The sequence below is a fragment of the Coffea arabica genome, chromosome 3e (genome assembly GCF_036785885.1).
Source record: "Coffea arabica cultivar ET-39 chromosome 3e, Coffea Arabica ET-39 HiFi, whole genome shotgun sequence".
Lineage (NCBI taxonomy): Eukaryota > Viridiplantae > Streptophyta > Magnoliopsida > Gentianales > Rubiaceae > Coffea > Coffea arabica.
In genome coordinates, this window is record NC_092315.1 from 48728822 (window position 1) to 48756400 (window position 27579).

The 27579-nt window shown below is 37.8% G+C and overlaps 4 protein-coding genes across 10 annotated transcripts; 3 read left to right on the forward strand and 1 right to left on the reverse strand.

The window, feature by feature from the left end:
* Positions 1-905: 905 nt before the first annotated feature.
* On the reverse strand, positions 906-11765 carry LOC140004242 (chloride channel protein CLC-e-like). Of its 7 annotated transcripts, none has more exons than XR_011842157.1 (8): positions 10893-11756; positions 8754-9144; positions 7513-7713; positions 5979-6445; positions 2867-3427; positions 2223-2416; positions 1745-1872; positions 906-1663 (listed from the first exon to the last, which is right to left on the reverse strand). XR_011842157.1 is itself a non-coding variant. In XM_072083635.1 (8 exons), exons 1-7 carry the CDS (start codon positions 11361-11363, stop codon positions 1812-1814), a joined length of 2346 nt encoding a protein of 781 aa, XP_071939736.1. In that variant the 5' UTR covers positions 11364-11756; the 3' UTR covers positions 906-1663; positions 1801-1811. The 7 variants fall into 7 exon arrangements, 4 of the variants coding, with proteins under 4 accessions (XP_071939736.1, XP_027118015.2, XP_071939738.1 ...); XM_072083635.1 differs by having other exon boundaries at positions 1801-1872; XR_011842159.1 differs by lacking the exon at positions 2223-2416 and having other exon boundaries at positions 1801-1872; positions 10893-11765.
* A 1346-nt stretch (positions 11766-13111) lies between these two features.
* LOC140038330 (ankyrin repeat protein SKIP35-like) lies at positions 13112-17626 on the forward strand. The gene is made up of 4 exons (XM_072083638.1): positions 13112-13251; positions 13528-14385; positions 14810-15239; positions 16601-17626. The coding sequence occupies exons 2-4, from the start codon at positions 13805-13807 to the stop codon at positions 17405-17407; spliced, it is 1818 nt and encodes a 605-aa protein (XP_071939739.1). The 5' UTR covers positions 13112-13251; positions 13528-13804; the 3' UTR covers positions 17408-17626.
* A 2508-nt stretch (positions 17627-20134) lies between these two features.
* On the forward strand, positions 20135-23071 carry LOC140004191 (BTB/POZ domain-containing protein At5g03250-like). The gene is made up of 4 exons (XM_072083639.1): positions 20135-20477; positions 20889-20958; positions 21095-22315; positions 22444-23071. Exons 1-4 carry the CDS (start codon positions 20419-20421, stop codon positions 22879-22881), a joined length of 1788 nt encoding a protein of 595 aa, XP_071939740.1. The 5' UTR covers positions 20135-20418; the 3' UTR covers positions 22882-23071.
* A 292-nt stretch (positions 23072-23363) lies between these two features.
* LOC113735217 (uncharacterized) lies at positions 23364-26308 on the forward strand. The gene has a single exon (XM_027262217.2). The coding sequence runs from the start codon at positions 23535-23537 to the stop codon at positions 25743-25745; it is 2211 nt and encodes a 736-aa protein (XP_027118018.2). The 5' UTR covers positions 23364-23534; the 3' UTR covers positions 25746-26308.
* The last annotated feature ends 1271 nt before the right edge of the window (positions 26309-27579 follow it).

Here is a 27579-nt window from a genome sequence, read left to right on the forward strand (position 1 = left end):
AAAGCTTTGGGATCAAGACTTGAATATGAACTTTTAATGGATCTTAGTGTAATGAAATTAACCAACATGCTTAACTCTTTTCTTGTGGGAAGTCTAATGGTTGACAAACTAAACATTAATGTATGGGGGCACTTTTTGTGAAATGGAAAAAGTTGAATATCTTACTATTAATGTTATCAAAGTGATGTAATTGTATCAAATTACACTTTTTTTTCGGTTGAAAGGCTTGTTTGTGATAATGTATTGTTGATGGGCCAAAAAAAGTGCAATGAGAACAGTTTAAGGGGTCAGATGGATAATTTCCTCATTCGTTTATTATGTTAACTCATCCACCGATTGAGGTCACTGCATTCGTCTATAATATAAGCCCTTCCCTTTCTGTCTCTTTTTGACTGTGAATTGAATGAATAAACAACTCATTCAGCGATTGAATTTAGGGTTTAAAAACGAATCAAACTACTTGATATTCGAATCCAACTTGACTCGCTACGAGCTCATTTGAGTTCAATTCGCTAATTAATCAGACCAAGTTCAAATAACGTTCTGCATTTGTGACTTGTAAGCACCTCTTTTGTGTTTACAAGGGGAATTAGCAAAATGTCTCTGGGAAGTCTCTATTTGGTAGTCAACCATTCCAATACATCCAGTTTCGGCTCCATCCAATTTTAAAAGAAAATTGAAAGAGACTACCATTAAGGTTTCTGCAAATGCTATCTTTTCTATGATTGACAATCTAAACGTCTAGAAAATAAATTATCTCAAGTTTATCAAATGAATAAAGATGAAAGAAAGTGAGATTGAAAAATACATGAAATGTAGGCAAATGATTGAGGGACTAATTATTATTGGGAAATGATTTTAGCTAATCTGTCACTTATTTGGTAGATTGAATTTGAAAATTTCCATCATGCAAGTAGGCATTACCCCATTGGTATATAGTCAATAGATGACAAAAATTGGATCCATATACATTCTGTCAATCTCTGATTCTACCTGTGTTTTTCCATGCAAACATGACCAAATTTTCATGTTGTCAAAGGGCTAACCATCCCTGATACCTTTTCAAAGCTTCATGTCAGGCCCTGATCATCCCTCTTCCTTGAAAGAACAATCAGCAAGAAGATTGCAAGTCAGCTTCCCATGGTCCTCCCACTTTCTGAGCTTGACAATAGACTGCAAAACTTGGTTGTATATCTCTGATTCTACATGACAACAATCGACTGTTTCTATACAAACATGACTAAATTTTTATGTTGTCAAGGGTTTAACTAAGTCTCGCGGACACTTTACAAAGGCTGCATGCAAAAGTCCAGATCACCCATCCTCGCCGAGAGAACAACCAGCAAGCAAGAAGATTGCAAGTTTACTCGCGTAGTAATCGTCCCACTTTCTCAGTTGAAAGAGCTCTTGTTATCACTTCTCTCGATGTCAGCATAGAGAGACCAAATGTGTGGTTCATCAGATATGCATTTGCTTAAGCTAGCTGCAATTTTCTCAACCCCAGCTGATAGATCAAGATGGTAGCTGAGATCCCAAGGAATTTTGAACTACCTGTTCTTTTAACTTTTAATTTGCTGAGATGGCAAGAATAGAAGACATCAAATGATAAAGTAACACTAGAAGCATTCATCATCTTCTCCATTTGCCTTTTGGTCCAGTGTATCTGCACGACACCATTAGGATGCTCTAAGAATCAGGTTTTTTCTAACTAAAAATTGCAGAGGACTATAGTAGAGGGATTAACTGTTCCCATATGAGTCATGACAGCAAGGTCAGATCAACTGTGCAAAAAGGTTAGACCTTCCAAAATATCAATTCTTCAATCTTTCCAGCGTGGGAAACTGTTGGAGGCGTTCACCAATTGCTAGCCCTCTGTACCCAAATGAAGAAAAACAAATTCGGTGAGGAGTGTAAAATTGACACTAGGTTCTCAGAAACTAATTCATCCTAGGAACTTGACATGGAGGTTATAGTTCATATATGAAACTCTAAATAAATATGCACGATTTATATGGTAGGGATGGAAAAAAAGAAAGCAGCAATGGTTTTAGTAAATATCTATAATTTGTTACAAAAAGTCAAAGACATGATCACAACTACACGATCAAAATTTTGTTCGAGTTAGATCCAGCCAGAACGCTAAACCAACTTCCTTGAACAGTAAAATTATCCCAGTCAACTAGCATAGAGTACATTATAGAAAAAGAACGTGATTCAGTTACCGGCATATCAGACTGATGCATTCATTGTCCAAGAGGCCAACTGGGTGCCCCTGATCCTGAACAACTGGTACTTGACTCATACGATGTCTGTACATCAGAGTTTGAGCAGAAAGGAGACTCATATTTGGTGTTACAGACAGTGGTATCTGACACTCTTCTCCTTCAGGTGCACATACTTCAGATACTGTAAGCTCCTAAATATCAAGATGCCAATAGACATCATTCATAATATAAAAAGGAAAGAAAGCTAATATTCAGATACTTTTAGCTGGAAAGCAAAATTCATTTCATGGTTTAACATGCACGCTAACAGGTAGTAATGCTATCCTGTGTGGGCTCTAGTGTTGTCCCCTTGCCTTAACGTATCAAGTAACCAATTTTGTTTATTTGGCTTTTTCCTCTTCGCAGTTAGTTTCCTTCAAGGAGTTAAATGCACATAGCTAAGATCTCTCACTGGCATTCATCTCATCAATCGTTTATTCCATCTGGAGAGATATGAATGGGGTCTAGACTTCGATTTTAGAATGTTTTCCGGAATTTGTGGAAGAATTAGCTATTTAGAGAACAGCAGAAAGCTGATCTTTTCCTAAATATGATTTGATAATGATGCAGAAATCAATGATCAAAAGCATTCCAGAACCCACCTTAGGACTTTTAGTTTTTGCCTTTGATAATTCAGTGAATTGTTGTATATTAGCAAGAGTAAGAAGGCCAATCAGAAGATCCTTATCATCAACTATGGCTGCACAAGATTGCTTCTCTGCTAACATGAGCGACACTGCTTCTGCTACTGAAGTGCTCATCATGACTGTTGCATAGCGGGTTCTCATGGCCTGTGCGACCAGAATCCTATGCGTGATGCCATTTGTATTATCATTGGGCCCACCCAGATAAAGTAACCTCCCAAGTTCACCAAGGTTGCTTTCATCTGATGCTTTTTCAACAACAGAATTGGCAGAAGATACAAGTGGTGAGCTGGAGGAAGATATTTCAGGCTGCTGATTTAAAAAGGCATTCTCATTATTGACTTTCTTTGTTCCCACAACTCCCTTTCTTCTTGTCTGCCCAGATGTAATCCATGACGACAGCCCCACAGCTCCTAGAAGGGGTAGAACTATCCGATAATCTTGTGTCAACTCAAAAAGAAGCAAAACTGCTGTAAGAGGTACCTGACATACGCCTGCTAGAGTAGCAGCCATACCAACCTGTGCAACAAACCGGAATGAAGTAATATTATCAGAACGTGCCAAACAATAAAAGCTTTATAAAACAACAGCATGAAGATAGACCCTTATAAATCACAAATATTCTGGTTTGCTATACGGGTACATCCTTCAGTAAACCATACGGGTATTCCAGCCTAACTAATCCACATTAGACAATGATTGATACTATGTTATGTTGTTTTATCCAGAGCCAAGATATGATTTTTCTCATAATTATACCAAGGGTACATTGATCATCTAAGACCAGGAAACTTGATTAACACACAGAAGGAACTTCTGACAAATGAGGCATCCCACGATGTGAAACTTACTTCAAGACACTCAAATTAGGTAATTAAGAATAAATTAAGCTTTCCAGCATGTTAAGGTGAAGGAAACAAATTTAAGGCAGTCTCTCTATAACAAACAGATAGTCTTAATAATGCTAGCAACACCACCGCTCAAAAATAGAAAAGAAAGAAATTATTACAAAGAAGTAGTAACTCGAGTGAAGAAGTGATGGAGAAAAAAAAAAGCATGTGAAGCCCAGAAGCAACTGTAACAGTAAACTTTTGCAATCTTCAGTCCCAGACAATTACTCATCAAGCAGTGCCCATCTTGGATCCATTTATCTAGAAGAATTTACTTCCCTCTCGCTGTCTCTCTCCCTCTCTTTCCTTTTAAACATTACAGTATCTGGCTGACAAATAGGAAATGCTGAGGGGACTTCTTGCGCTAGAGATCCAGTTTCAATTAGTTGAAAGGGTTTATGCTCAACTTTAATAGTAAACCGCATATACGATATGAATCTTAATCAAGTTTTCCTAGATTTATAGCTGCGGATGTATTCCAAGAAGAAGGACAAAATGTAGGCAAAGTAACCACCATTAAATAAAGATAACCTACATCAAGGGGATCAAATGACAAAAATGCGTGAGAACTTTTCAAAAGATTCACAATATCTAACTTTTGAAGAGGTAACTCGAGAGAGGCTAATGCAGCAGGTTTGGATTCTGTAATGTGAAGTTGAATCTGCTTTATCACAACAAATGGAGCACGGTACAAAAAAGCAAGCACAGTAGCCAAAAAGGCTAAAAGCTTGCAGCATCTCGCCACATATGGCATTACAACAAATATTTTGAAGGAATTCTGCTTACAGCAGCTCAAAACCAGAAATACAAGGTTAGATAAATTAAGTTCATGGTAAAGGTATTCAACAAAAATAGTATATTTTTCAAGTTAATATCTAGCCGCCTATGAATTGTATAAGGAGTTGTCATACAACTCACCATTATTTTTCACTACTTTGTAGCTAATGAATTTTGAAAGGACTCTTAGGATGTAACTCTAACTCAAACAGATATTCTAGTAAGGCATCAGTACTCTGCAACGGAGTCCTAACTTTTGCCATGTAGGGATTTTCAAAGTGTTGAATGGGTCATGGAACCTTATTCTTCTTCCTTTTCTTTTTTTTTTGTCATTTGCGCATGCAGCTGGCTTGGTTTTGAGCAAACAATTCTTCAAAACTGGGAGATGGGAGCAACTGAGTATATAAGGTAGGGGAGGAGACCAGATGGAAAGCAGACTTTAATTCTGAAACTAAGTATAAGGGGTTAAGGAACCAAAAAACCTGATAGTGATGCCCATATAGGGCTGGTTCACGGAGAAAATCATCAATTTTGCTTTCATTATCAGTGGTACCAGAAGGAAATGTATGCTACCAGCAGTTTGACAAGATAAGGGTCAAGGACATCAACCCTTTAGCATTGGATTGTAAGAGTATGGAGATATAACCAATCTGAACTATCCTTAAGGGTACAGGACATGCCAGGCCATAGAATTCTTCCCATCTTTTTCTTTGTATTGGTTTGAAGTTATTCTATAGCAGGTTTAAAGAACTATTTAAAAAAAGAAGAAGTGAGGGTTTGAAGATTAAAAATCCTACCAAGAAATTAGAAAAAGTCTGTAAATGATATTTCTGTCCAAATGCTTAGCCCAAAAAGAAGAAAACTAGATAGCCCCATGTGCTAGAAAATCATGATTGTGAACTTGCAATGCCAAAGAGGGTTAGTCTTATTGGCAGGCTTTGTTATTTGGAAAAGGAGATAGCGTGATTTGGAAACTGCCAGTTATGCACTTTCTTGGTACTGAAAGATGATAGAAACACAATGGACTTACTTAGTACAAAAACTGTGGGAATTGTCTATGTTGAAAAACAGGGTAATAACCTGAATAAAGAGGCTCAATAGCAATTCTGTGTATCAGTTAAGGAGAATATAATCCTTAGGTTACTTTACCCTATATGGAATTTCCACATTAAAAAAACAATAGCACAAAAGATGCAAAAATAAATGAAAGAGAGAAAACGAAAACATTGATTTGATCTCAATACATGCAGGGCACACAGATCTACTGGAAGATAATATCATTTGTATCATTCTTCCAACAAATGTGTCATTGCAAAGCCAAGAACCTCAAAGCAATGCAACAGATTGACATGTTTACAAGTCTGGAGGCATATAATTCACTCATTAGAGTAACTAAAACATACCAGGCCGTATGCTTGTGGTGATGCAACTTCCAAGAAGGGTAAATGAAAAATTGGATTGGATTGAGAAAACACAAAGCTAACAACTTTTCCATATGCCATTCCAGTAGCAGCACCAATAAACAACGATGGTGCATAGTAGCCTCCAACTAATCCAGATGCCCGACATAGAGAGGTAGCTAAAATTTTGACTGCCACAATCTGAAGCAACAGATTGACAGAAAGAACTTCCACAAGAGGACGAGATTCTAATAAAAGGTCAACATTCTCAAAACCCCAGTAAAGAATTTCTGGATATGCTAATGCCATTAAACCAACAGTGAAACCACCAAATATGGGGAAAATGGTGTTTGGAACGCCAGTAATCTTCTCAATATTGTCGACAGCTACTCTCATAAATGTTGTGCATTGAGATAAGGTAAGGGAAACCAAGCCACACACCGTACCCAGCAAAAGATAAAGAGGCAGTTCTGAAATGAAAGAAAAGATTCAGGTGCCTTGGTGTTAGCTTAGCAGTTAAAAGCCTACCACTTTCTAGTGTCTTGTAACAAATAACCGAAAAGAGTGATAATAACAGATGTATAAGATATCACCTATAATAGAATTGCCTTGAAAACTTAGATAGTTCAACATGAGGCAGAATTCCTCATCGCCCCTATGTAGGAGACACAAAACTTCTCTTCTCAATTGCATAACAGTGAATCGAAACCAGATGTATTGCTTTTTTTTTTTCACAATTCTTTTATTCGTGTAGGTCAGAAATTCATCAACAGTGTTGAAGCCTACCTTACATTTAAAAAAAAAAACCTTAAAATACCTGAGCTGGTAGATGTTTCATGCATTTTTTTCACACATATTTAGTCTAGCATCCAATATTGCAAGATTGGGAGAGAAAACACAATGCCACAGAGGGACACACAGTTTTTTGAAATTAAAACGTTCCAGTTTCGAGGATAAACTCAAGTTCCTGTGGCAAATAGATTTTCCAACAGAAAAAGATCCTGAGGTAGCTCTTAGCGTTACAGAATTTCTCTGATAATGTAGAGAACATAATCCACTTCATCCGCTTCAGATGAAAGCTCATCTATTGTACAGGTTGAATTCAGAAGTCCATTGACATTACATGCTCATGGGCCTCTTAAGTTTCAAGTTTGTGTTTTCTCCATGACTTCCTCTCCTAATCATTGTGTTGAGATTGTCTTTATGTAAAACCTAAAAATCATGTCTGTAACAAGCAAATTAACTAAAGGTACACCACTAATCCCAGGAAAATGCTAGCCTAGAGAAAAAATAGTGGAGACAGCAATACCACATTGAAGATGACATGTTTGTAGTCAGGAAGGGAGGCTTTTCTGGAAAAGGAAACACATAAAGAGACGGAATGTGAGTATCAGAATGAACACTCTTTGGCTTGGTATGTAATTTATTTCCTCCTCAGCCTGGTCTAATAACTCCATTGTATCAGAGATCTTTGATTGGATCTGCATACTTTAGGTATTAATTAAGGAAACTTTGAGCAAACAAGAATGGGGATTACCACTTGGTGAACGGAATTCATAATTCGGCACTATAAAGGCAGGTTCAGAGCCAAGACCAATTTCTGAAACTACGGAAGCTATCACAGCACTAAGAATGACCATTGAAGTTGTATTTGTCAATGAGGAGGATGACTCTGCTGGCGATGGCCACAACACGACCTCTACTGCAAAAAAGCAGCCTGCAACAGCTGCGTTGAACCCTTCAAGGCAAAAGGAAGTCAAAGAGATATTGTTAACAGATGACATAAAATTCTTATTTACATGTAACATAAATTCAAACTCACCAGAGCTGTAACAGCTTAGAATTGGGAGGTAAAGTAAATGAAAATTTCAATGAGAATGATCTTAAGGACAAGAAGATGGCAGAAGAACAAGACGGTAAGAATCTTAAGGATGGGAAGGATGTTGATGAGATGATGGTTCAATAGATAAGAAAATAGTATAACGCTGATTGCCACTGATTTTGTCTCCAAGAATGAGCTAGGTATGGAAATTGTTGCTGGCTCTACATAGCCATTGGCATGTTAATGATGATCAAGCATAACATGCAAGTAAATAACAGAAGGACAAAAGAAACAAATTTTTGAAAGAAACAGAAGTGATTTTATAATCATGTCTCAGGTAAAGACAACAATTACATAGTACAAATATGATTGCCAAATGACTTCTCCAGTTCTGAAGGGAAAAACATGTGTGATTTTAGTTGATATAAAGCCAATAGGAGCATAAAACTATGAACATCATAGGCCTTAAAATTTCCTTCCGTTTGGATTTGGTTTCCTTTCTCTAGGACTTAACCAGCCATAGCTGAGTTTATTCAAAGTTTTTGCAACTGCAATCTTTTACACTAGTGCAAGCATGACAACATGAATTAGTGATATTAAACACAAACCACTGTTGCTCAGAAAAGAAGTGCAGGCCAGAGCACAAACAGAAATTGATATTAACACCAATCCACTGTTTGTTAAAAAAGAAATGCTGGTCACTGAGATAAATAGGAGAATTATACTTTCATTTGAATCTAATAGTCCAAAGTTCATGTATAAGGTTATACCTGTGGTATGCAGAAGACAGATCACATAGTTATTGAACAAGAAATTCCAAATTCACCACAAAAATGCATTTAACTCTCTGTCTAGAAGAAGTGTCTAATATGCTGATAAACTGAAGTTTACTTGTACAGAAAATCAACCATATGACACTGTCAAGCAGAAAGCCAGAAAAATGGAGGAAAACCAACCAGAGGCAATTCCAGCAGCAGACCCTGCAGCCTTGAGGGATAGCTTTCCCTGAGAACTGTTGTCGAACAAGGTACCCACTCCCTTGGCAATAGATGCACCTATCTCAACACTAGGACCTTCTGGTCCCAATGAGTTCCCAGTGCCCAAGGTGATACAAGCAGCCACTGCCTTAAAAATTGGGTCTAGTGTTGCTTTTACATTAGATGACAAATTCCAATTCTTGGGCTCCTCTATAGCAGTTTGGAACAGCTTTAACATGCTAACCAATAAACCCCCACAAGCAGGTATTAAAATAACATGTCCCCATTTTACTCCAATTGGCTCCTCTCTTAGCCATGAGGCACCTCGATCAGGAATTCCATCCCAGAAAACATCTCGGATTTCATGCACCTAAACGAAAAGGTAAATCTGCTGAGCAAGAAACTAAAGCAGGCCATGAAACCAGTTTCCTTCAAAAACAGTTGATCCCAATTCAAATAGAATTTTATAGCTCGATTATGCCAAGTTAAATAACTAGAGGTATGAGATGGAGTTTTCAGGGGATGCATGATGCCTTATAATTATTAACCATGCAAACGGTATAAACAGTTTATGTTTCGCAAGGCCTAACTTGCTAAAGCAATAGAAGAACAGTGAACTTTATTGAAGAGTCAGTTCTACATAAAATCAAAATAGAGAACATTAAGGAGATGGATTCCAAGAACCTGAAAATCACTGTTGAACTATTCTTTAGAGGCTTGAATAAGAGGCTGTGCAAATGAAATTGCAATATTCAAATCCTCTCAGGAAAATAAAATTTGAAAATCATATTACTTCTATCTTTGCACATTGGCTGTTTATAAATTTGAACAAAATAAGACCATAAATTGCCATCAAACTAGTGATATTGCAGAATCAAAAGAAATGAAACCATTTCTGGAGGCTACATGTGAAATATTTTGGACATGGGGTTGCGTATGTTGAAGCATCTAAACTATCTCACTGATGAATGTAAATACACTAGCGCCAATATTGCGTTGCTACAACAGTGCCAGCTCCCTTTTTATGCAATTTAGTCCTCAGATTCAATTATGGGGATAAATCTTCTTCATATTTCTTCAAAGGGTCAATCTTCAGACATTTTCTTGACAACTTCTTGGAACTTCTCATTGCAAAATAATTGTCGGCATTTCATGCCTGTTTCAACATCCAAACAATTGCTTTATGTTGCTTCTTAGTTGTAAAGTGTTTACTGCTTATGCAATATCGACATTTCACCATCGCTCTCAATTTCATCATTTTATTGATGGACTATAAACACAGAAACTATGAATGCAGCACCAGCAATGCAGAAATGAATAAGAAGACCTGATCACAAAATTGAGCAAGGTAGAAGCAAATGATGAGCACGCAAATTACATCTACATATTAGAAGGGAAAAGAAATGTGCAACCGTCAAGAGATTTTCCAGCCAATATACACTGAAAAATGCCAAAAAAGAAAAAAAGTATACTAGGACACAGATTTTTTGTAGAAGTTCCTTTTCCTACTTGTATCCAGAACCTCAAAGCCAGTAAACTTTTCTTCTACAGGTCAGAAAATTTTTCTTCAGGCAAATGAGCGACAGGGGAATTGGGATGTCATACACACAATATATAACTTCTTCCACTAGTATTAATCCAGATTATTTGGCTTATTGCGTATTGCTTGAACAAGACAAGGCTGTCGAGTGGTTTTGGCTCTTGATGTCTTCTTGATTCAGAGGCCATGTGGAAGACCATCAAGTCCAACCAAGACACCAAGTTGTATGCTGTTGATAAAAATTATTAGTACACAAAAAAGTTGTCAGACTTGTAGATCGTAATTCTGAATCTGTGTAAGTAGTGTTAATTGGCATGATGTCCTGACTTTGATTTGGTGGGATTTGGGCATTCTGAATGTATTATCAAGATTGGAAGACTTGAATGGGATGTGGATCATAGTTTCGGGTGCTTAATTAATCATCATAAGAAAACGAGAGAACTATTTTGGGGAGGCCTAGCCTCTAGAAGAAGTATTGTGTTAATTGTACTTGAATCAGATGAGTGAAGTAGATGAAGAAGAATATATTGATTAATTGTGAAGGTAGCAAGTAGTTTATAAGAGAGATGACATAATACCGCAATATTGAAGAGGACAACGCCAATGCCAGTGAAGAGACCAACAAGGCAAGCATTGATGATGGCCTTGTTTTCTGGGGAAACAACTTCTTCTTCTTTTTTCTCTTCTTCTGCTTCTCGTCCCGGCCCACCGTCATTTTCGTCCTCGTTGCTGTTGCCACCATTAGTATTACAGAATACTAACAAACTCCTCCTCCTCCTCCTCCTCATCCTCCTTCTTGCAATGTTCAACTTGGTAGTAGCGTTGTGCAAATGTGACATCACGAGTGCTGAGGATTCTTTAGAACTGTGGCAAACAACAACTGATTTCCTCGTACTACTAGAATTCAACATGGAAATGGGATATGGTGGCGGTGGTGGAGGAGTAGAACTGGGAATAATGCGGGGACGCAAGAAAAAGAAGGCATTACAACAAGAGTAGCAGCATTGATCAATAGATGATATTGGCTTGGTGGTCGAAAGTAAATCCATCAGTAATTCTGACTATTATTTCCTCAGCTCTACTCTTCTGTGCTGATGTACTGACGATTCTTGAATTGGATAACCTCTTATAACTTGGACATGATATATAATATAACGTCCCTCCCTCAACTCAAGCAACCAAAAAGCTACCAACAGCAATTGGTTTGTCCTTGGATTTTGGAAGGACTAATGAAGAGCAGGCACCCACCTTCTTCACAAACCACAACTTCCCAAGTCCAAGCCAACAAGGGGTTGGTCTCCTGTCCGATGGATGATCAGCCGACAGTTTTAGTTTAGTACATAGCTGAATAGTTGATGCTGCTGTTGTTAGGCTCAGCTGGGCAACAAAAGAGTGAGTAGAGCTGTAGAGGCTCACACCTCACCACTATGATGTGAATCATTGTATGGCTTTGGGCGGTTCACGTCACTCCCGCCCCTCAATTCACTCATTCCCAAAATGACCGACTGTTGTTGAAACAAATTAAATTTGTGATTTAACTTAAAATACCATCTCCGTTTAGATAAGCTATTTTTAGAGGTATTTTTAAAAAATTTTACTATAACAGAGTTTTTATAATATATTTTGGGAGGTTTTTAAAAAATATTTTGAGATATTTAAGAGTAGAAGAGTTTTTAGAATATATTTTGAGATTTTTTTAAACATTAAAAAAAATTAGACTATTTTTTAGAGTACCTTTTAGAGTATTTTTTAAAAATTTTAATAGTATTTGAAAAATTAATTTTTAAAAAACTACCATTGCACAAATTCCTTGTTACAAATAAAACTTAATACTAGTATAAGTGACATATTTAAACTCTATTCTTGAATTATTTTGTAGTCTTTGTTTCCTATTTTGGCCGCAGAAAAAAAAAAGGTAACAGTGTCCTAACAAATGCTACTGGTGTTAGAGCTGCAAACAAATCGAGTTAAATCGAGTTTTGGTATAATTGGACTGAGCTCGACTCATTCGGTATGATTGGCCGTAGAAAAAAAAAAAGTAACAGCGTCCTAAATAATGCTATTGGTGTTAGAGCTGTAAACATGTCGACTTAAATCGAGTTTTGGTATATTTTGGTTGAAGTCGAATTTATGAGCTTTCAGTGTAAACCTCTAGATCGACCTACTCGAGTTTCAAATAAATAAAAATATAATTTTTTTATTTTTAAAAATGAATAAAACATGCATATTTTTTTAATCAATAATAAAATATTAAAGATATATATATATTTTACTATTAAAGTAAAAATAATATATACATACATAGCCACCTCGCTAGCTTTACTAACCAACAAAATGAATTTTTCTATACGCAATTCGAGTTTGACAACTCACTCGCCTTGATCAACTCAAATAGTTTGATTTGTTTGCAACCCAAATTAGTTTGGTACACAATATAGCAGTGTAAGAAGTAAAATTCAGTCAATCACTGGGCTAATGGCTCAGTGGCCATCAGAGGGACTTAAGTTCCTCCTTAGGTTATAGGTGAGGGTTCGGACCTCACCTGCAACGAAAAAAATTTAAGGGTTATACCATAACACTCTCTTGGCTTAGGTGAGTGGTTTTTTTTTTGCTGAAAAAAAAAAGAAGTAAAATTCAGTCAACGGGCTCGTTACATGATTCAAGGTGGCGTTGGCCCTGTTGCATTGGTTTTTTTTTTTTTTTTTTATTTATATTTTTGTGGTCCAAATAGTCTTCTTAGTTTTCGGTGGGGATACGGGGTATCCTTTGGGTGGACGAGGGAGGGAGAGGGGGTGATGACGTAAACATATCATTAATTTTGGTAAACCTTTTTAGTTTCAGTAGTGGTGCTGACTGCAGACTGCTGAGGAGTGATGAGAGCCATAAAATGGAATCTCTAAGCTACGCAACAACCACTGGTGATACAGTGCTATTGAGGTACGGAGTCAACCCCTTCTCCTTCGCCTCCTTCATTTCCGCTCTCCATTGATTTAGCAATGGATTAACTTCTTTTTCTCTCTGTTTTCTTCTGTTATTTCTTTTCTTTCCTACTCCCAGTGTATTCATCAGCAATCCTTCTGCTCCCATTTCTGATTCTTCTTTCTTTCTGTTTTTTTTTTTGTTAAAAAATTATTTATTTTTTGGGTGTGATCATCTTCATATGATTTCTGGTTTGTTGGAACTTATTCTCAATGGCTAATTTGGTTTCTTCAGGGCCTAGAGGTCGATCAAATTCATGGCAACTGCTAATTCAATTTCAGGGGCACAGGGGTTTTGGGTTTCTCTTAAGTTTATGATTGCTTCTAACAAAATTCTGGCTACCGTCCTTCAATTTTTAGTCTGACAAGGTCAGGGGGAAGGGCTTCTGTACAATGAGATTTCTTAGGCATCTGGGCCCGTTGGAATTGTTCAGATTATAGGTTTAATAGTAGCAATTTATGGTATAAAAACTGCACCTTTTTCGGCTGGAGGATATGATGATCTGAAAAAAATGGCAGCTGAATCCAACCAGGCTTCAAAGAATGAGATTGTAGTTTTATGCCCAGATGATAATGCTGGGGATGAGGGAAGCAACGTTGTGATTTTGAAGGAGACCTTGCTTGTGCCTAAAGAGGGCTCGGAAGACTGTTGTTCTTGTTCTTGTTCTTGTTCTTGTGGTTGTGGAGCTCAGAAACTTAGATGTAGGTTGGCTAATTCTGATTCCGGGCTTGCGAAAAATGACAGGCTTAGAGGCCAAGACAAGAAGCTCTGTAGGGAGGATAGACTGGAGCTGGGTAGGCTGTTTCAGGGTGCTGTGAGTACCCGGGATTGGGAGCTTGCTGACAATCTGATCATGTTGGCCGATCCACAGGCTCTCAACGACACCTTATGCATTGCTCTCGATTCGGTTTGGTTTCTCGGCACGCAGCAAGAGTTACATGGTATTACGGGAGTGATGAGGAAGGTAATCGCTAATGGCGCTTATGACTTTACGCGAGCTGCTCTTAGAACTTCGTTTCTTGCTTCCTGCGTTTCAGCCTGTCAGAGTCAAAAAATGAGCCATGCAGATACTGTAACCATAATGGCACAAAGGTAAAGACTTCTGCCTTCCTTCTGATTTAATTAGGTTCATGTAATCATGACTTGAATTGTGCCAGTATCTATACATTTTTTTTAATAGATTATTCTACTGGGTTTTAGCTGTCGATCTCCGTTGCTGCTTCACTGTCCTATTGTTGGTCATAATTGGTACCGTATATTTCTTGTGGATTCTCTTCACTGGTCACACAGTGATTTTTAAAGAGGTATCCGTAAATTTTGACATTCTGAGATCAAGGTTGATATCCTAGCTTGTAAGGCAGATTTAAATTTTGAGTTGAGGCAGATAGGAGGCAGTAGTTAGCTTGATAACAGTAGGATATTGATCTTACCAGGCCTTGTACTTTTACGCTGATTTGTGCAGCCATCTTATTTGAGACATTAGTGCTGATTACAGCTTTACACTTTCCTTCTTCAGGTTGCATGAACGATTGCGGGAATGCAATGGGGATGAGATTTTGAAGGCTGAAGCTAGTGCAAAGGTTCAGAAGTTTACGGAATGGGCTCTTAAATGTATCAGTTTCCACTTTCGTTGTCAGGGAAATGAGGATAGAGCTGGTTTTACCATTTCTGAGATCCAAATACAGCTATCTGCGTTCAAGACCTTCCTTGATCTTGTGGGGAAGCACCTTGGCGGAAAGGACTTCACAGAAGCTTTTGATGCTGCTTGCTTTCCACTGACACTGTTTGCAACTTCATTTGATCCTGGTTGGGCATCAAGTCCGTCCGCATTTGCAATTCAAGGGTTACTGGGCATGTTGGTAGAGAGCGGTGCAGACAATGTCAACCAATGTTTTCTTGAAGCATCACGTTTCGGAAGTACAGAGCTTGTTCGCATTTTATTGCAGGTAGAATATTTCAGAGCTGTTAAAAACTAGATGTCATTACTTCAGTGTTCTTCTAGCAGGAGGAACTTATCTCAGCATTTTGATGTGTACTATTTCTCTTTTGACATTGACTGAAGTAATTCGATTGCGGTACTTCTCGTTTATAATTGGGATCCCATCAATTAACTCATACCTTCCTGTTTGTTTTCCTTTGCCTTTTTTTTTTTTTTAAATGAACATAAACGTGCACCGGGAAAGTAATGTATTGCACGTTTTATGTTGATTAATTTGTTCCTTTAACATTGTTAAATTTTTTCAACTATGCAGTGATTTTCTTTTGTGATGTTCTCTTATGTTGCTTTACAGCAATAAATGGAAAGTGTGTAAATCTTCTTTGGAGCATCATCACCTTTTAATGACAAGGTTGATGCTATTGGAGAAATAGAAGAACTCTCCTGCTTATTTGTTGCACTTAACATGATTAGGGAAATGGAATTTATGCTGTCCTGATTATGAAAGTGTTTCGCACAAACTTCAGTTTTTACTAGAGGGGAACAAAAAACATTTAGCAAATTATTCCACAGGACATTTTGGAGGTTGTTCATTACTACCTTTCTCTAAGATCTCGGTTAAAGATAACCTGGTGCATCATAGTTAGATCGACTGTAGCTAAGCTTTGTTTGTCGTGTTTGTTTCTTTCTATGATGCTGCAAGGTTAGTCATAGAATTGTTTGATGGTGCTATTTCTTGTGCAAAAATCCTATGTGTGCAAATTGTATTCAAAGAGTTTTCATGTGTAGATGGACTTTAGTTGCATATTTCAATTGCTTTAGAGAATTAGAATACATTTGTTCTCGCAAAATTATCCTGACACAACTTATCCCCAGAAAGTAGTTGGAAGAAGTCTAATTTAAAATGTTTTTACTAAGATTGCGTTTGTGGATTGTGGATATTGCATTGTGCTTTTTCATTTTTTCCTTGCTAAAAGAAAAGATAATCTCCCGGATTTATACTTTAATAAACCTGGGGTCCCTTATGCGTACCGTTGTTAAGTTTCTCTTAGCATGGCCCTCTCAATACTGCTCTTTGCCAATTTTGGGTGCCATTGCCACATGGAGCAACAGGAATTAGTAGGGTTTTTTCACTGTTAAGGTGTTCTCACTGGCTAGTTCCAAACTTCTGGTTCAACTGCAACACCTAGTTACGAGTGTTGAGATTATCCAATTTTGTTGTTTTCTATTTTACACTTTTGCATAGTAATCCTAAGTTCCTAACTGTCGAGGTCCTATTTTGGACAAGCATTCAAACATATGCATGTATTCACCTTTTAAAGTTGACATAGACTTTCATGATTTTTGGTTGCTACTTTTGGATTTTATTAGATTGCTCAAAGGAACAGCTTGGATATTGATGTTGACCTGGCTTTGGGGTTTGCTTCCCATTATGGGAAAATCGACACCATGGAATGTCTAGTGGAAGAGGGAAATGCGATGGCATTCTTGGGTCCTCTGATGAGAGCTGCCGAGAGGGGTTGCATACCAGTGGTTCAATGGTTTGTAAACAGGGGTTGCCGAGACATGGAACTCTGTCTTGCTCTCACAGCTGCTACTTCCAGCAATCAGGTTGAGGTTGCTTCATATCTCCTCCCTCGCGTTCCTCAACACGTCCTTGCAGCCCTGAGTACTGAAATTCTCAAGGCCGCTGCAGAGCGAAGTGGGGGATCTCTTGATGGGGTTGCATTTCTCCTCCGCTCAGACTTCCTAGGCGACCCAACTGCTACATATACTGTTGCAGATACCATTGCTAATTCCAACGACGAGTCTGTTGCTCCTGAGCTAAGGGCTTTTCTTCAGGAGCATTGGTCAGAGGCTGCTTTTCTAGGCGGATTAAGGCAAGGACGAGAACACCATATGAACTTGGTGCGTATCATAAAATGGGGCGAGTCTCCTATCTGTTTAAGGGATCTTCCAGGTCCCCTGAGGGTTGCAATAGCGTACCTGCCGTTGTACAGGGAGTGTTTGAAGGCAGGGGGTTCCTTATTATCCCAAAGGCTTAGAGGGCAACTTGTGGAAGCAGTAAGAAGGCTTGGAGGTGTGGAACTGGAAGAGGCAAGGCAGGGAAGACAGCTGCTGTCTGTGCTAGAGCATCATCTTCCCCCTTTTCTGGTCAATGCGCCGGCGGCTCTGTAGTGGAAAAGTTTTGGATCTCTTGTTTCTCATTTATGTCTTTGATAGTAATAAAAATGACAGCTCAGTTAGAAGGCTACAAGGTCTTATCAAATTCTTATTTGCCAAGAGGAGGGTTGTGCTATATAGTATGGGGTTTCGCCACAAAATGTACCTTCGTGTGTATGTGTAATGTATATAACTTCTTTGTATGCAATAGCTACTTGAAAAGGTTGTGCTAAATTGAGAAGGTATCCAGGTAGAAGTAATTGTGCAATAGCTGCTTCATCTGCCATTGTAGTACATGTTGTCTTCATCCTCCTCTATAATGGTTTTGAAAAGCTGTTCTCTAAATCTGTGGAGCTGGATTATCTTCATTTTGTTCTGAATTCTGAGCATTCAAATTCATCATGAATCATCTCCAAGGGGCCAGCAGGTTGGTGCATTTTAAAAAAACATCATTGCAGAAAGAGTAGAAATTTACATTTGAGGTATATTGTCTAAAACGAATTTGAGTGTCAATGTGTATTTGATTTTTTTTGTTTTGTTTTATTTATGACATTTTAAATACAACCCCAGCTTCCTCTTTGAATTCCATCTCTCATTTCCACAAGATATATATATTTTTTTTAAAATTTTTGTGATACAAACCATAAAAGAATGGTGGATTTTTGTAGCATTTCTTATTATAGACTTGCACAAGGACTCTAGCATGAGAAATTTTTCAAGTCTTTTATTTTCATTTCATGGTAGAGCTAATTTGAACTTGAGCAATGTTCTGGCAGAGTAAACATCAGATAAATAGAAAACGAAATTTCTTGATTGATTGCTAAATTATAGTTTTTCAATTAGCTTGTTCAAGTGAAATCAAATGGAGATATATTACATATTATTCGTACTGTTCAGGTGAAATCAAATAGGCATGTACATGGGTTTTCAAAAAATTTTTGATTTCACAAAATTTTCATTTTGTGAAAATCGTTCAAAACGTCCCTCATATTTTGTAAAATAAATTTTTTCATTCCTTACTTTAAAAGTGTACTTTTACTTCCATTATAAATTCATATTGATTAAATTTGGTCCCTATCTAGATTTTCGACTAATTTTTTGTCGGAATTCACCACGTGCCTTGCACGTGATCATTTTTGAAGGGCAAAATTGTCAAATCAAAATTTACATAATTCAATCCATAGTCTCTCACATTTCACAAAATGAATTTTTTTATCCCTCACATTTTACAAAATGAATTGTTTCGTCCCTCACATTTCACAAAATGAATTTTTTCATCCCTCATATTTTATAAAATAATTTTTTTCATTTTTCATTGTTCATGTGTATGAATAACTTTTTTTAAAACTAATTTATATATCTATTTGATCTCACTTGGATAATACGAATAGCATGTAATATATCTCTATTTAATTTTCGCCTAAACATACTGTTTATGTGAAATTAAAAAAGATATATACAGGGGTTTAAAAAAATTGTTAGTTTTTCACTCATGTTCATTCCTATTACTAGAAAATTGAAAACAAAGAAGACATTTAATTCTAAACATTATCAAGTATTTATATCGAATTAAATTTAGACAGAAAAAATAAACAAAGGAAAAGTATGACAAAAAGAAGTAAGTAATTGACACTTTCAAATTTTAAAATAATCATAAGGTAAGAAATTCAACTGTTGGTCTTAAAGGTAGTGAGTAAAAATTTCAGATTTAAATTACAATTTGTTAGTATGACTATAGAATTCGAATTAATATCGATTAATTAGATACTCTTATTAAACAACTCAATAAGTGAATTATTACTAAAATAGAAAAGACTACAAATATTGAATAGATTCACATGGTGAAATCATATATATATATATATATATATATATATATATATATATATATACATATATATATAGGTTTAAAACAAAATTATTAGATTTAAACTCATGTATATATCGATCTGTTTAGGTGAAATCAAATAGAGATATATTACATATTATTTGTACTGTTTAGATGAAATTAAATAGATATATTCATGAATTTAAAAAAATAAAAACTATTCGTATACGTGGTCAATGAGAGATAAAAAAAATTCATTTTGAGAAATCCGAGGGATGAAAAAATTTATTTTGTGAAATGTAAGGGACAAAACGATTCATTTTGTGAAATGTAAGGGACTATAGATGGATTATATAAATTTTGATTTGACAATTTTACCCCTAAAAAATGATCAAATGCAAGGCATGTGATGAATTCCGGCCAAAAACTAGTGGAAACCTAGATAGGGACCAAATTTGACCAATGTGAATTTGTAAGGGACGTAAAAGTACACTTTTAAAAGTAAGGGACGAAAAAAGTTATTTTACAAAATGTGAGGGACATTTTGAACGATTTTCCCTTTTCATTTTGTGAAATGTGAGAGATGAAAAAATTCATTTTGTGAAATGCAAGGGATGAAAAAATTCATTTTGTAAAATCTAAGGGACTATGGATTAGATTATGTGAAATGTGATTCGAGAATTTTGTCCATAAAACATGACCACGTGCCTTGCACGTGGTGGATTCCGACAAAAATTAGTCGGAAATCTAGGGATCAAATTTAACTAACGTGAAGTTATAAGGAACGTAAAATTACATTTTAAAAAATAAGGGATAGAAAAAGTTATTTTACAAAATATGAGTGACGTTTTCAACTATTTTTCCAGAAAGGAAAACAGAGCTGATAAGACTGAAAAAAGATTTGTCATGGAATGTATCTAAACTGGTGAGAAATTGATGGAGAAGGAAGACAGTTGGATAGCCAGCAAAAACCAGCAACCAAATTTCCCGCGTCTTCGTTGTCCCCTTGAGACCCGGACACACTCATCACTGTCAAATTCACCATACTTTAGTATCTACTGAGCCAAAAAAAAAAAACCAAGAAAAAAAAATTAAAAAAAAAACCCACATGCAGGATTGCACTCCTCGCTCAGATAATCTTGATCGCCATAACTTTGATCAGAATAATTGACAGTACCAAGAGTCCATACTGGGATACATGGCATGCATCAGGCTTGGTTCCAAATCTGAAGCATTCCGCCTCGATGGCCAATCTTGGTACTCATTTACTTATTTTCCGCATTGAAAATCAATTTCGCTTAGTCACTTGCTGTGACTGCTAACTATTTGGGATTATGTTTTGGGTTCTTGGATACGTGAATGTGGCTGAGTTTTTGTTTTTGGTCTGTATGGCTATTGTGTGATAGTATTGGAGCAGAGAAAGCTAGAGTTGCTGACTCTTGTTTACCCTTACTAAATCCTGTCTTGTGCACGCATTGAGAAAATTTGGTGGTTTTTGGCTTCACTGTTACCAACTACACCTGATAGCTATATGCATGAATTCATGTATGACTGGTTTCTTTATGGTTGGTGGGCTACATCTGCCTCACGAAAGATTAGATACTTAATCCTTTTTTTTGCTATGTATTTAGAATCTATCCTACTGTGGTTTTTTTTTTTTTTTCTCAGGCATTGCTCATCTGGCCTTGCTAGTGATGTTACAATTAGAATTGGAGAAATGTCCTTTCATCTTCATAAGGTGCGAAAAGTTTGAAGTTTTATTTGTGTTTTTATTCAGTTTGAGGAGCTGAAAAGTTATTAATTAGTGAAGTCTTTGACACCATGTATATGTTCATAAGCTACCATGAATTCTGAATCCTACTTGGGTAATGCAGTTTCCTTTGCTATCAAGAAGTGGGCTACTAGAAAAGCTTATAGGAGAGCTAGAGCAAGAAGATGGATCAGCGTGTGTTGTACAACTTGGGGAAGTACCTGGGGGAGCTAAATCGTTTGAGCTTGTAGCAAAATTCTGTTATGGCATCAAGATAGAGCTGACCGCCATGAATGTAGTGAGTCTTAGATGTGCAGCTGAGTATCTTCAAATGACCGAAGAATATGGGGAGGGAAACCTCATTAAACAAACAGAAGCCTTTCTGAATGTTGTTTTTGCCAATTGGACTGACACAATAAAAGCTCTTGAAACCTGTGAAGAAGTTTTGCCTCATGCAGAGGAGCTTCGAGTTGTGTCGAGATGCATAAATTCACTGGCATTGAAAGCCTGTGCTGATCCAAAGTTGTTCAATTGGCCTGTGTCAGGCTGTAACAGCAACGACGCTGCAGAAGCCAACCAAATGTGGAATGGGATAGGCACAGCAACTAAGCCACTACCTGCAACGGATAATTGGTGGTACGAGGATGTGTCCTTCCTCAGTTTACCCCTCTATAAACGATTGATCCTTGCAGTTGAGGCAGGAGGCATGAACCCTAACACTGTTGCTGGATCCCTGGTCTTTTATGCAAAGAAATATATTCCATTGATGAATAGGCAATCTAGCTTCAACGATGCAAATCATTCCAAACAAGGATCATCCATGTCCACCCCTTCTGAAGCTGACCAAAGGGCACTTCTCGAAGAGATAGTGGAGTTACTTCCAAGTCACAAAGGAGTAACACAGACGAAGTTCCTTATCAGGCTGCTCCGTACTGCTATGGTCTTACAAACGAGCCCTTCGTGCAGAGAAAATCTGGAGAGGAGGGTAGGATTGCAGTTGGATCAAGCTACCTTGGATGATCTGCTTATACCAAATATGGGATACTCAGTTGAGACTCTATATGACATAGACTGCTTTCAGAGGATTCTCGATCATTTCATGTCAATGGACCAGTCTTCGGTTGCTACTTCTCCATGTATAGTTGAAGAGAGCCAATTAGTAGAAGGGACAGATTCACTGACTTCAATCACAATGGTGGCTAATCTTGTGGATGCATATCTTGCAGATGTTGCCACAGATGTTAATCTAAAATTCCCCAAGTTCCAGTGCCTGGCTGCTGCAATCCCTGATTATGCTAGGCCGCTTGCTGATGGCCTTTACCGCGCCATTGACATATATCTGAAGGTAAACAATCCTGGCACAAATTTATATCCATAAAATACGATAACTGCACAAACTTTTAATTACTTCTATATCACCAACCACCCCTCTGAAATTGAATGATCTTCTTCAATGAACAATCAATTTCTTAGGCTCATCCTTGGCTCACGGACACAGAGAGGGAACAAATCTGTAGGCTTATGAACTGCCAGAAGCTGTCACTGGAAGCCAGCACCCATGCAGCCCAAAACGAGAGGCTGCCACTCAGGGTGATCGTCCAGGTCTTATTCTTTGAACAGCTTCGCCTGAGAACCTCAATATCGGGCTGGTTCTTTGTCTCTGACAATCTGGAGAACCCAGAAAACCCTGATGGAGTCCTGGCTCTCCCTAAAAGTGACGGTTCGTATCGCGCACACGGCAGAGGATCGGGCATCGAGGACATGAGGCAGCGTGTTTCGGAGTTGGAAAAAGAGTGTGACAGCATGAAACAGGATTTTCATAAGCTGGTGAAATCCAGAAGAAGTTGGAACATATTCTGCAGAAAGAAATCACATTATACAAATGCTAGATCAGGCACCCATGCATCATAGGCCTCTCTCTAGCTGCATCTATTCATAGATTAAAAATGTTGGATGACGTTGATTTGCAAATCAATTTTGTTAGTGAAAAACGTAGCAGCATGACCTGTGTGAGGTTAAAGCATTCATACGTCCACATGTTTGTAAGATGGTACGTTGGTTCCCTGATTGCTTGCAATAGGTATTTAATTTTGGACAGAAATTGATGAACTATTCTTGTAGAGTTAAACCAAAGTTTCCTTTTTCTTTTTCTTTTTTTTTATTGAAAAAGGCCAAAGCTCCATACATAAATATAATACATCTCCCCCATTTACAATAATGTCATCATTAACAGTCTAATTAATTGACTTTCTGCAATTAAAGAAGTTCTGTGCCGGCTTTTGTGGTCACTACATTGCATGTGATGAAGTTACTTGGTACAGCTTCTTTGATGAATGTCAAGTGTAACGTTGAGAAAGAGACAAAGAATAAAGAAAAGTCCCACCTTTCCATTTTTCAAACCCGTGGCTTCACTTCACTTCATTTTGCTTTGTGCCCTTCACCGGACTCCACCCCACAATATCCTTTAAACCATCCAATTCATTCATTTCCCAATTCCAACCTTTTTTATTAGCACAATCAGATAGTACTTCTATAGTGTATCAAAAAAGCTTTCTTTTTTCGACATGTTCCACAACCAAACTACTGTGGAATTGCAGCAGCATCAGCTGACAGAGGAGGAGGATAAGAACAAGAAGAAGAAGAAGAAGAAGAAGAAAGATGGGAGGCTGCAAAGCACTCATGAATCCAGAAGCCCATTACAGGAATTGAACAGAGTCACCAGCAGAAGAATCAACCCTGCAAAAAAGAATTGCTGCACCGCTACCACCATTAGCAGCAGTAGCAGCAGCATTTGTTCGTCTTCTTCAACTTCTGTTTCCATTGATGCTCCCAAGTGTTGCCTCAAGTTTCTGCTTTCCTCCACGTCAAACTCAAGACCTCGCTCCTCTTCTTCTTCTTCGAGTTCCCATCTTCAGAAGGATCCCAATTTCAAACTCAGAAATAAACCCCTCCTCACCAAGTCCACCCCAAAATCAGCTCCTAATTCCTCCAGGCCTAGATCTAATAAATCCATTGCTAACGAAAATGATGTGCCCAAACAACCCACTTCACAAAGTTTTAGAAAAAACCCTTCTTTCCTTTCCCAGTGGCAATCCGGTAGAAGGCCCACTTCAAAATCTGCTTCCCAAAGGTCGAAACTTTCCTCTGATTTGAGGGCAAATCTGAAGAGCCCAGCATATGGATGTTCTGGAAGATTTGGTGCTGGTAATCAACAACGATTGAAGCAGAAATATCAACAAAGCTGCGGTGAGCCTGGTTTGCATTTCAATGTTGCTGATGATTTGGTAGACGCTGACAATTTTACTCCTGTTGGCAAAGTAGCTTGTGGGCCTAGTTTAAATTATGCACTAGTTGTTGATGATGATGAGAAGTCTGCGGGGGAAGACTCAAACTCTGGTCATGGTACTATAGTTGTTAAAAAAACCCCACCTATTGAGGCCTCGTTGTCTCCTGAGATCCAATGTGGCGGGTCATCTAATCCTGTTCTAGGTTCAGCTGCAACACCTGTTTGTTATGGTGCCGGGCATCTCATTTCCGGGGTCACGGATAAAAGAAAATGTAGGGCTAGGGGGATTTTAACTATAGGGGGTCCTACTGATTCATCTGATTGTGGAAAAAGTAGTTTTTGTAAGGATGATAGTAATGAAAATGCTGATGTTCTCTTTACCAAGTCAAGGACTTCTTTAATTCCTTTGCCTGCTGAGGCTTCAATGAAATGGTTGTTATCTCCACCTGGTAAGGAAGATGAGGTTCAGAAAGATAATAATGCAAATTCTGATTCACCATTTACGGGCTCAGCCTCATTGCTTCTTTCATCCCCACCTTCATCGTGCTGCCAACTTTCTTCTGATTTAGTTAGTGATAGTGGTGAGAAAAATGGTAGTGGCAATCAGGATGCCACAGCAAGTACGGGGAAGACTAGGATAGTGTTATTATCTCCAAGAAGAATTACTAACTTTGAAGACTTTTCTCATACCCCATATGAGAAGAATGGAGGTTCGTTGATCACCCCCCAGACTAAGTTTAGTTGTAAGACCGATAACAGGCAAAAAGGAGGCGAGAGATCTTATGCTTTGATAGGGAAGAGAACTCCATCTTCGGGTGATCCCTTGAGTGGCAGTAACATTATTCAGACTCCGACATCAGACTCTAGTCCAGATAGGAATGTTGGCATTTCCTGGATAAGTGCAGATGATTGTCAAGCAAATGAAGCTAATCCTGTGGTGGACTCCATGGCAGAGATCTTTCATAGAATAAGTGTATCTCCAAGAAGTCAGATGCAAATGTGGGATCCTTGTGGTTTCAGTTCACAGTTCACTGGCTTGACTTCACCCTCCTGTTCAACAGACCACATGCAGCTTCAACAGAATTTGGATACTCGAGTTTCTTGGATTTCTGATACCACAGTAGGGAACTTGTCATTGTCTCAAATGAGGATATCGTGGAGGGAAGGTTTAGTGAGTAGGATCTTGGATACTGATGAATTAGATTGCTGCAGATGCTTGTCAGATGAAGAGAATTATGGTGATAGATCTGATGAGTTACAGCATAAATCACCAAAAGCTTGTGGAACGGATTCACTTACAAATGGCAATCCCAGATCTCCAGAGTTTCTTGAGCACGAACCCGAAATTCTTATAAAAGGAAAAGAAGCACTGTCTCTTGTAGGGACTAACATCTGTGCGGAATCCATCAGCACAGATGCAGGTGGTCTGGTTGCTTCTGGAGATTCAGATTGGACCCTTAGCTACAAAAACCAATTGTTCGAAGTTTAAATGGATCCTCACATTTTTCTGAAAGTAAGCTTTAGTATTTTCTGTGAGAGGTTGTTTGTTACCAGAGAGAAGAATGAAGAACTGCTTGTGAAGCCACCTTTGTTTTATCAGCTCGTCGAATGAGAAGAATATTTTGTATCTCATGCCATCAGCTTGAATCACCTACAGCCTGCAGCATCTGGATCCTGTGCAATCAGTAAAATTATCAACTCATGAAGTTATTTCAGATTTTATGAGAAGAAAGGCAGCTCAACCTGGAGCAACGACTGTAAGATTCTCTTGCATCTAATGTACGTGCAATGTCCATTGCATGGATGAAAGCATGTTATTGGCTTTCAGGGGTTCTATGTAGGCTACCTTTTGCAATAACCATCAGCTTCAAGAATGAGGAGCATTTCTTTTCATTTATTTCTTATCTATTTATTCAGAAGTTTCTACCATCAGTGAAAAGTGTCTTATCTTTGTTGTGCCAAAAACTGCCCCTGAAGTCACTGATGTACTGTTTTCTTTTGTGGTTATCTCCAAATGTAATCCTATGTCGCATCAGTGACATCTTTTCAAAAGTTTCTGGAATCTTATTTGTGCTGATCCTTGTTATGTGCTATAGTCTGTTTGAATGAACACATTTTCCTTGTCAAGCCTATTAGTGAAACATGTGAAATTAGTACGCCATGAACAGGTAAGGTAAATAAGTCCTGTTATATGAATCTTTAAATCAACCTGCAGACAGTATGTCATCCTGGCCTATCCTAATGCCTTCCATGCTGGAAGTTTGTCAATGCTGCTTACCAACACTATGTTATACTAATTGAACCCTTAAGAAAAAAAATATGCTCTGTGGATAATGTTGGTAACAAGTGGCTTGTTTATGGTATCCCACCTTACTAAGTTTAATATGTATGATATAATTGTTGAACCAGCATTACAATGATGGCAATGATGTAATCTGGAAATCAAAGTCACAATTGAGTGGATTAGTACTTGACCTTGTTAAGTTTGACGTGATAAGAAAGTTTTAACAACCCTGGAACCTTCTGCATTGAAAAAGAGATGTATCACAAAATTGAGGACTCATGAGATTGTCGACATTCTGGTGTGAGGGGGAAGTGTAAAGTTAGAACAGTTTAGTTGTGTTTCGGTAGAGGCAGCTCAAGAATGGGGTGCTATGTGCTGTCATATGGTGTCTATGAAGAATAAGTTAAAGACTTGATAAAGTTTATCCAAGGAGTTAATTTCTTACATATGCATGTTTCTTCTGATTCCAGCCAGTGGACTCTTGAGTATCTCGTGACCTTTTCCTTCTGATTTTAATTCTTACTAATAGTTAGTGCTTCTACACGATCTGAAAGTGTTGAATTTTCCATATGCTTCCTCCATCCCTTTTTTTGTGCATCTTTCTTTCATCCTTTGCGTTTTCTGAGTAGCAATTTTTAGTTTATGAGCAGGAAGGAATGCATGTCAATTGTGTGTTAGGTTATGACTTTTGACAACTGCAACATTCTTATGTAATCATGGAAAATTTCAAATATCCAAATGCTAGCATGGTGAATTTGTATAGAATCCCTTAAGAGCAGGAATGTATAGTACAGGGTAGCCTGCTCTGGGTAGCCTGCTCTAATTATGTTTTCCATTCTCATATGCATTAGTCAATTTGACAAAAAGTTCAATGCACTTCTACAGTATTAGCAGCTCTGCTTATATGTTGTGCCAATCTTAGCTAAACAAGACTGGATGCGTTGGCTTTAAAATACAAAAAGTTCCTGGTCTAAGGGGTTAGCCTGTTGAGGGATATGGCTTGAGCAAGCTGTTACCACTACTGTGATTCATAGAGAGA